Source organism: Solanum lycopersicum, chromosome 1 (assembly GCF_036512215.1).
Source record: "Solanum lycopersicum chromosome 1, SLM_r2.1".
In the NCBI taxonomy this organism is placed as follows: domain Eukaryota; kingdom Viridiplantae; phylum Streptophyta; class Magnoliopsida; order Solanales; family Solanaceae; genus Solanum; species Solanum lycopersicum.
This window is the reverse complement of record NC_090800.1, coordinates 78,729,779-78,739,569: the sequence shown is the minus strand read 5'-3', so window position 1 is coordinate 78,739,569 and position 9,791 is coordinate 78,729,779. Positions and strand designations below refer to the sequence as shown.

Here is a 9,791-nt window from a genome sequence, read left to right as displayed (position 1 = left end):
TAAAACTGCTCCCTCTCTTCCCGTGGACGTAGCCAATTTATTGGTGAACCACGTAAATCTGTTGTCTTGTTTTTGCGTTTATATTTTCTCGTATTATCTCAAATTCCGTCTGTATGTTGGGCCCAAGCCTGTTAGGGCGTAGCTTAGCACTATATATAGACGCTATGGGAAACCCTATTCTGTAATTCTGTTTTTGCCTCTCCATAATAAAACTGCTCCCTCTCTTCCCGTGGACGTAGCCAATTTATTGGTGAACCACGTAAATCTGTTGTCTTGTTTTTGCGTTTATATTTTCTCGTATTATCTCAAATTCCGCACAACAATCTTCTATACCCAAGTGATTTTGACGGGAAATAGGTAAAATGTAATGCATAGAGCCCAATTGATCATGCTAGACACTAGAATCACCACACCTAATCTCTCAACATAAAACTAACAGCATTAAGTTGATGTACGTTACTGTAAGTAACGTTTTACTCCTAAAACGTTATTTTCAGTAACGTTTTAGGAGTAAAATGTTACTGTGAGTAACGTATATCAATCTGACGCCATCAACTTTTAAAAAATAAAATACATCCTAAAACGTTACCGTGGAATACGTTTATACTAGTTTTGTAAAAAAAAAATTTTAAAAAAAAAACATATTATTTTTATGAATGGCTTTATAGTTTGGTCAAAACCTCCATATTTCTTCATCGATCATATTCTCAGCCTCTAGCATACATAAGCTTCCATTTTAGTGATCCCTCTTCCCATTCTACAACTTGAGGTCTAAGCCTTTTGCAGTATTTATTCCACGTAAAATCGATCGACATAGACTTATTGGTCCTATATATATCAGCGCCCTCTTAGAACCAGTTTGTAACTACGCACAGATACACTAGATACTTCTATACATTTTTTACATTGTATATATGAAATTGATATTGGATATACTATATGAAGCTGATATATCCGTATACATAGGATAAATCAGTGCATATTTAATATTGGATACAAAGATACCTGAAAGTTTAAAACATTAAGTCATTACGAAACACAAATACAAGAAGTTGAGGGATGAGAGAGGCAAACGAGAAAAGAAAGAGGTGATATACATTTGTTAGTTACAGTGTATCTAAGAGGCAAATACAAGTAAATATAGTGTATCTAAAGGCAACTTGATTAAGATATATAATTATTAAAATTATGAATAACTATCTATACTAGCAGACTGCGTTGTTTGCTCATAATTTTAACTACGAAAAAGAAAGAGGATACAGTTAAACTTTTTATCTTAAGTATTGTAACACGTACAATTTACTCATCCATGCTAAAACAATAATATTTCCAATGCGATTCCAAAAGTAGAATCGAGAAAAAATTGAACATATCACCTATCTACCATTATGAGATAGAGATACTTATTTCCAGTAGGTCTTTGAGTTAAGCTCAAAAAGAAAAAAAATGTTAATAACTTTATAAATGACAACAAAGCAAATAGAGTAATGAACCAATAAATGCAAAATATTTTGTAAAGTAAAATAGTAAATTTTAAACCTCTCCTCAAACCCAATTGAAGCCAACCGTTGGAAACAGTCCACAAAACCATCAAACTCTAAAAAAGGAAAAGGTAAAAAGTGATCTAAAGCATTTTTTACTCTATTTTTTTTTTTTTGTCAAATCCAAAGTCCTTTAATAACTAACTTTATTGTTGCATTATTTATAACTCGTGCACATCCTTCACTGATTTCACTTTATTCAATGTCAAAATTTCTATTTTTTTACTAACTTCAAGAGGTAAAAAAAAGGTAAAAATATGCTAAAAGAAAAACTCTCTTTCTAATACACAGATAAAAAAAAAAAGTCTCTTCTCCCTAAAGATTCCTGAACCGTTCACTCTTTTGTCATATATGTGTTTGTTTTTACATATAACTTTTTACGTTACAACTATGTTTGTCTTCAACAAAAAAAAATAAAAAATATTGAAGATACTCTTGATCTCGGATATTGATAGTCTTAAAAACATTATTTGACATACATTTCGATCTTTTAAGTCATTGAATTCTTGTCAAATTTTATTAAGAGCTTTATATTCATACAGAAGTTTTAAAACTAACTGACCATATGTTATATGGCAATCAGGAGTGAATATTAAGTTCATTTAATCAAGTAGAGGGATATTTGTAAAATTGTGAGTAATAGTTTTGAGAACAAAACTAATACTAGGTCAAATACATAAGCAGATCCCTAAACTTGTTGGGTTTTTCCTTCAGGTACCTCAACTACGTCATTTTCCTGTTGAATCATTGAACCCTCATGATTTGTTCCGTTTAAACAAATACCGTTGTCTGATGTGGAACCAGATTTGTGAGGGGTATTGATAGAGGATACATATGTTGTTCCACAAATCATTAGTCCAATTGATAGTGAAAATGTTTGAGAATAATTGTGTTTTACTTAAGTCATTTGAACACATTAGAAAACAAATGAAACTAACACGGTTTGTCTTCATTCCTTCAATCAAAATTATTACAGTTCGAACACAATTGAAGACATTTACAATAGAAAAGCTTATCAAAATTAACCAACAGTGTTTTTAAAGAAATAAATTATGAGTGGTTCAACGATTCAATTGAAAAATTACGCAGTTAAGATACCTGAGGAAAAAAACCCAATAAGTTTAGAGATTTATTTATGTATTTGGCCTTAATACTAATATAATTCAAGTTGCTCGATGGTGGTACAACTAGCTATGCACTATTGTACAACATGCAGAAGATGAAAGAGAGTGAACATGGAGAGTCACGTGGGTGTTGGTGAAATGGGACCCACAAACCATGACAAAATAAATTACTTATATTGATTAGTGGGACCCACATTCAAGTGTCAGCACTATCCCATGTGATGGTCTGTCTGTATGTTGACCCCCTACCCCCACCCATAAATAAAAGAAGGAGAAAAGGACAACTGCAATAAAAAGACAAATTCCTAAAAAGAGAGATAATAAAAAGCACATCACATTAAGAAAAAGACACCAATTAAAGCTCTACTGAATTATGAAACTTCCTCTTTTTTTTTCTGTCTGTTTACATCTTTGATTCATACACTATCTAATATTCTTATATAAAATTACAACAAAGAGTTGAAACTTAAAAAAAAGAAAAAGGAAAATTACAAAAGATAGAGCAAGCTAATATATTGGTCTATATGCTAAAGCATATTATAGAAAAGAAAAAAGTTACAAACAAAAGAGCTTCCCCTTTGCCTTGTACTAAATTTGAGTATATTATATTTCAACTTGAAGTCTTGATTTACTCTTCTGCCTTGTGCTTCATCATCTTCATCTTCATCTTCTATACAAAGTGATTACAACAACTTAAAAGAAAATTACAACAAGTTAACCTTTTAGGATGTCATTAAGTACACAAGTGGACACCCAATAATATGCTTACTTAGGTAAAGGATTACAAGTGATGCTTTGGATTTTTTACTTCTTTGTACCTATGGCTAATTATCCTTTTTCTTTAACATGTGAATCCAGCCTCAACTAAAGGAGAGATATGGGAAAAAGACACTGAAAATACATTCAACATGGCTGTCACACACATCCTTTTTCTTTTTTTTTTTATGTATTTATGCATATTTTCTATAGTAGTAATAGTAGTAGTATGTATTTTCCTGGCTGATGCTGAGCTTGCTTCTTGAGAGTAGTAATTTTTTTTGTTTTAGGGTTTGGTTACGGTCGTCATCGTTCTTTCTTTCCTTCCTGTGGAAACAAAAAAAAGAAGGCCAAAGAAAACATGTAAACCAACATCATCAATAAAGAAACAAGTACCAAGATGTTTTGTGTCTAAGGGAAAGAAGATTTATTAAATGAGCCAAGAAATGCGACAACTTACCTAAACTAAGGAAGCTAAACTACGTAACATAACATGCTGTCCAGGCCTACATTCCAATGGTGCCATGTCCGGAAGGGAACCTGCATTAATCACCATTATTGGAATATGATAAGAATAATCATTCATATAAACGACTATAGAAAACGATCAAAAATACCCCTAAACGACAATAAATGTCGTTATTATCGTTTAGATTTGGTCGTACAGTTACCGTTGAAATATTTTTGACGCGTGATCTACGTTGGGAGCTCAATAATAATAATAATGTAGAGGGGTAAATTTGAAACATTTTCTTCAAATGAACACGTAAATAACTAAGACGCGGAAGTAGGAAAGTCGAGTGGTGAAATGCACCTAGGCACTTGGAAGTAACATGATTTGAAAGGAGTCATGTCTAGAGTACTAGTTGACAAGGAGGAAGAAGGGATCATATTATTGTTAGCAGAGGATGATGCATTTAATCCAGCACCTTTGTCAACATCTCCAGCAGCTTCATTTGAGAAAGTTGTGATGAAGTCCCCAACTGCTTTAGGTGATGCAAATGGACTATCTGGGAGATTATGCTCCAAGCTGCTACATTTTAAGTCATATGTTATCTAATTTTACTTGAATCAAGAACCAGACAAGTCAGTAATGCAGTAGTTTCTCAAATTGAGTTATTACCAAATGCATCAACATTGACTTTGGTTTAACAGAGACATGTATCCAAATGTGTAAAACTATTACTACCTTTGGCAAATTAAACAATAGTTACCTTTCTTGAAAATCACTTGCTTCCTTCTTGGAACTTTCTTTGCCACTGCTATTTTCATCTTTACCTGTGAAGCATTCTCTCTCCTTGGCAGTAAGATTTGCATTCTTTTGCTCAGCAGTAACAGCAGCAAAATTGACCATTTTTGGTGCAAAACCATTCTCTGCAACAAAACAAACACCAAATATCAACATCTTCATTCTCAACTTTTAGCCTAAAACCTCATTTCTATTAACTATGCCACCGATTTCAATTGAGTGCAAAATCTATCTGGACTATTGAAGCAAAACTCAAGATATACCTTCTCGGCTGCCAAAGTCTGTGGAGCGAACCATATTCTGATTGAAGAAGCCTGGAGAATGCGGTGGGGATGGGATAACAGCACTCATGGAAAGGGCACGATGATGGTTGCTCCTTTTGACATCAAGAAGCTGTAAATTCAGCAATCTCCTGCTTTGGAGCTCAATTGCCTGTTGCAGATCAGCTTGTTCTTCCAATTTTCTCCTCCACAGCGCATCTTGAGTGTTGTAAAACATTCTTGCACCTAGTAAATCACAATAAGTAAAGTAGAGCATTAAAAGTTGAAACTTTTGAGAAGCCATCACATTCTAAAAACATATATATAAGTCCGAAATGTTGTTACTTACCAAGCTGAAGATCATAAGGATCACTGGAGTCCAGACCAGTAGGACTACCGCATCCAGTGAATTCTCCCCTCTCCATCTGCTGTTGGTGTTGCTTCCTGCAATTTCAATCCCAACATCAAATTAATCAATATAAAGAATATAAACTTCATAATAAGTAAGTAGTTGTGATAAAAAGGATTAATACCTAAACTTCTCTGGGACTTTGCCCTTCTCTTTGTAAGGCTTGACAAGCACCCTAGCATCACATACAAAATGAGGATTTCCTTTGGCAAGAATGGTCTTCACAGTCTCTGGATAAACAAATGTAACAAAACCAAACATCCTCTTTTGCTGATATGGAATCCTCACATCTTGAACAGGCCCATAAGTGCTACAAAATCAAGAATAACAAGATTAAAGAAACCAAAACTTCAAAATGAGGGAAACAACTTTAATACATTGAATTTTTCAAACCAATAATACCTGAAATAATTGGAAACATCCTCTTCTTTGAAAGTACTATCAGCTGGAAATGTCAAGTAAATTTGCCTTGAACCTGGATTTGCTATTCCAACTCCACCATTCAGTCCAAAATCCCCTCTTTCAAAACGACTTCTGCTCAATTTATGCATGTCATCACCCATCATCAATGCAGCAGCTGCCCTGTAGAAATTTCACATCAAGAATCAGTCCAAAGTTCCAATTTTTTTTTAATACCATAAAAACAGTAAGAAGGAAAGAGGGGGTTGGGGTTCAAACCTTGGGCTTTCAGCAGACTGCAACTGTTGCTGCTGAAGAAAGTTCATGCATTTGTTAGCAGCCATGGGAGAGAGAGGAAAGTTAGAAGAAGCCATGAGCTGAGAAGCTGTGGCTAGTCTTTGCTGGTGAGCAGACTTAGATCTGAGAAGTTCTTGGCAATGTTCCATCATCTCAAACTTGTTTGGTGACCCAACTTCACCTTCACCAGGCCCAGCACCATGAAGGAACCTACAGCTACTTCCATTCTTGCAATACCCTCTAGCAAAATAGAGACAAGGTTTCCAGCCAAGTCCTCCACTTGGGTCATCAGCCCCCAAGCATATATCACTCACAGAGCAGCTCCTTCTATGAGAGAGGCCGTTGACTGAGTTGCATCCACCACCCCAGTTATATGAAGAGAAAAGCATGGAATCCCCACTTGGACTTGAGGCTAAATCTTGTTGTTGCTGCTGTTGCTGGTAATAAACATCAGGATTCTTAGGCCCCAAGGTTGGTGACCCATCATTCAAGAAAGAAAGCTGGTCCTGTAGTTGAAACTCATCTATCAAGTCTACTTCACCATTGCAATAAAAGGGAGGAGCTGAGGAATTCATGGTGGAATTGGTCATTCCATTAGTAGTAGTAGCAGCAGTATATGAGATGTTGGAAGCACTAGGACTAACAAGATCAGCTTCTTGAAACTCAGAGAAACTAGGACTAGTACTCCAAGAAGCAGAAACATTTGAAGAGTGGTTGTTGTTACTAGTTATGCTAAGAGGTGAAGGAAGGCTAAGACCCCCAAGAATCCTACCAGAAGTAGCTGAAGAAGAAGAATTCTGCCTTGAAAAACACATTGAACCACCAAAAGGTGAAGGTGAAGAAGGAGTTGAAGGTGTAGAAGGTGAGTTTGAAGAAACACCAAGCTCCTTTCTTGCTTTAAGAATCACCGAGTGAACTAAAGCTTCTGGACCAAAAGCTAATCGAATCATTTCTTTCTCACCATGGTCTTGCATCAGAAGAATCCCCATAATTTTTGATGCATTTTCAGGATCCAAACTTTGAATCCTTTGAAAAACAATTTTTGTAGCTTCATAAGCATCCATAACTTCCTTCCTCTCTAGTAGATTCAAACTCCAACCTTCCTTTTTGTCTTTCCTAAAGTACAGACTGTCAATAAGAAGAAAAAAATTCCTCTTTTTTCCACCACCAACTAGCAATTTCTTAACAAGATTCAAGTAAACTCCTTTCTCTTACTCTTCCTGCAAAAAACAACCAAGAAAAAATTTAAACTCTTAAAAGTAGAAATCTCCCGTGGGGGGCTGGAAAAGATTCTGAATTGAAAGAAAAATAACTAGCTGTTTAGTAACAACAACAAACCACAGACGACTGAAAAACAAGAAGAAATAAAGCTTTCAGCTTTCTTTATTTGCTTATTTTACCAAATTGAAACAACAAAAAAATTAGAGCTTTACCCATAAAAAGATGACTCTTTTTCACTTCCTCTTTTTTTCCACTTTGATCAAATTTTCCCCTTTGTTAACAAACTGCAAAAGAAAAGAACTTAAACCACCGCCCTCTCTATTTCTATGCAGCCTGCAAGAAGCAGCAGTACTAGTAGCAGCACCAGCTTGACAGCAACAGAAACAGCAAACCCATTAATATTTATTACTAGTAACACCACTAAATTTCAAACACCCACCCACCCCACCCCACCTCACCTCACCCCCACTTCAAAACAAGTTTTGTTTTTTGGTGGGGTTAGTGTGAGTAAAAGCTAAAATCATTTTTCTCTTCCATTCAACAATTAAATTTTTTTTAAAAGAAAAATGAGAGTGAGTGAAGTGGATCCAGATCTAATTTGAATTGGTGCACGTTCCTCACTTCGTAAATTTTTTTTTGTTTAGCCTTATTTCTGACACAGTGAGTGAGTGTGAGCTAGCCCTCCATTTTTCCTCTACTACTACTACTTTTTTTTTAATCAATAATAATAATTGCTGCAAACGAGGGTAAGTGAAACTATACCCCAGCCGCGGTTTCGAAGCGAGTGGAGTACACGCTCCCCACCAGTTGTGGGACCCACTATGGATTTTTCATTATTGAGTAGTCTTCCATTAGCATTTAATTCCTCTCGTACCTATTTCTTATTATTAATTAATTAATCACCCTCCCACCAACTGTAAGTTTTTATTTGTTATATTTAATTTTTTTAAAAGAATAATTTGATTAATTTTTAAAAATTAATTTAAATTATATTAAACAAAAGATTTATATATTTAAAAATTATACGAAAAATATTATAAATTATAATTTTTTTATATTAATATAATAAAAAAAATGCATATAAATAGTAATTAAAATTTTTATAGTTTAACTCTAAAAGAGAAGTAATAACAATTAAAAGTGAATGTATTGATATTATTACGCTGAATTAGGAGTACAGAAAATGGGATCTGCCTATAAATTAAATAAAAAGAATATTTTTTATCTACAGTATTATTGGGTTATTAAGTTAATGAATTTTTATTAATTTTATTTTTTTAAAATATATTAGATTATCGATTTAATTTTTATTTTTTTAATATTGATTTTTTGGATTATTAATAACTTATTAAAGTTGAAGTACTTTACTATATAAAACCTATAAAAATATTAAATGATATTCTTATTGGTTATTGACTTTCTTCATTAGCCTTTAATTTCTACTTCATATTGATTTTAAGTTAATAATTTTCCGTAGTATAATTCTCAAAATCTAAAGTATGAATCTTATTCTTATTAAATTTTTTTTATGTTTATGTCTTATTTATGAGAGTTTTGTATAGTTATATTATTATTCTCTTGTTGTGTTAATTAATTAAATTTTTTTATTGATTTAGCGTATTTAAAAATTAAAAAAATAATAAACTAAACTTATAATATATATAATCGAATTTAACCAAACAATGCTTTTAAATTTTACTTTTTAAGCAAAATATTGTAAAGGTGTAATTTTTAATTTGAAAATTTATTTATTTGACATATAATATTAAAAAATCTTTTCATATTTTTAAAATTTTATGTTTAATTATATTACATCGCAAATTTTTTTAAAAAAAAAAATAGGAGTGAGCATATTTTTTGTTGGTTTTTTTTTTTTGGTTTATTTGAAAAATTATATATTTCCTTTCATATTTAATATATCCTCCAATTCAAGTATTTTACATGAAAATAATATGTGTATTAATAAGAGAGTATATAAAAACAGAAATAATTGATTGATAGATAAATTTCAAAAAGAAAAAAGAATCATATATTACTTATTCATTATAGATTTCTTTGCATATGATTTATTCAATACATAACAATTCTTATATCATTAATTCTTGTACAGATAATTTATCCATAACTAATATATCAAACCAAGTGATTGTTTGAATGTATAAGGTTGTACATATACTTCTATCACTTAATCATAGTTAATGAATGCATAATATTATTTTATTAAATTATTAATCATAATAAGGCCAATTGATTTATAATAATAGTTGAATTATTCACATTTAGAAAAGAAAAACATTAATTTGTTTTTGATAGCTTTCTTCTACTATTATTATCATAATTATTTTGGGCTATACTGAACTCGTTAAAGTAATACATATGATGTTTATGATTCAATGATGCCTTATTAGTTAGCCAGCAAATAAAGAATCAAAATTTTAGTAGTTTAATATTAAAATATTAATAAATGGATGGATCAACGCTGTGATCATAAATTATTTTGGATAAAATTGATTAAACTTAAAATGAACTTAAATA

At 32.2% G+C, this 9,791-nt stretch overlaps 1 protein-coding gene across 5 annotated transcripts; it reads right to left on the bottom strand.

Moving 5' to 3' along the window:
• Positions 1-3,002: 3,002 nt before the first annotated feature.
• Positions 3,003-7,982, bottom strand: ZAT12 (zinc finger transcription factor 12). 5 transcript variants are annotated; one of them, XM_004229635.4, is made up of 10 exons: positions 7,469-7,982; positions 6,018-7,255; positions 5,742-5,921; positions 5,464-5,649; positions 5,280-5,374; positions 4,934-5,176; positions 4,636-4,795; positions 4,236-4,451; positions 3,882-3,961; positions 3,003-3,748 (listed from the first exon to the last, which is right to left on the bottom strand). In XM_004229635.4, exons 2-9 carry the CDS (start codon positions 7,097-7,099, stop codon positions 3,928-3,930), a joined length of 2,196 nt encoding a protein of 731 aa, XP_004229683.1. In that variant the 5' UTR covers positions 7,100-7,255; positions 7,469-7,982; the 3' UTR covers positions 3,003-3,748; positions 3,882-3,927. The 5 variants fall into 5 exon arrangements, with proteins under 5 accessions (XP_004229683.1, XP_010324851.1, XP_010324863.1 ...); XM_010326549.3 differs by having other exon boundaries at positions 4,236-4,454; positions 7,469-7,922; XM_010326561.3 differs by having other exon boundaries at positions 4,351-4,454; positions 7,469-7,922.
• Positions 7,983-9,791: the final 1,809 nt, after the last annotated feature.

What these genes read in the sequence shown, in the direction of transcription:
- ZAT12 (XM_010326549.3), bottom strand. Translation starts at nt 7,099, where the DNA reads ATGGATGCTTATGAAGCTACAAAAATTGTTTTTCAAAGGATTCAAAGT. An exon ending in GATGTTTCCAATTATTTCAG is followed by an intron (nt 5,650 to 5,741) that starts GTATTATTGGTT and finishes TTGATTTTGTAG; the next exon opens with CACTTATGGGCCTGTTCAAG. An exon ending in TGTTACTTCCAAGTGCCTAG is followed by an intron (nt 3,962 to 4,235) that starts GTGCATTTCACC and finishes TGATTAATGCAG; the next exon opens with GTTCCCTTCCGGACATGGCA.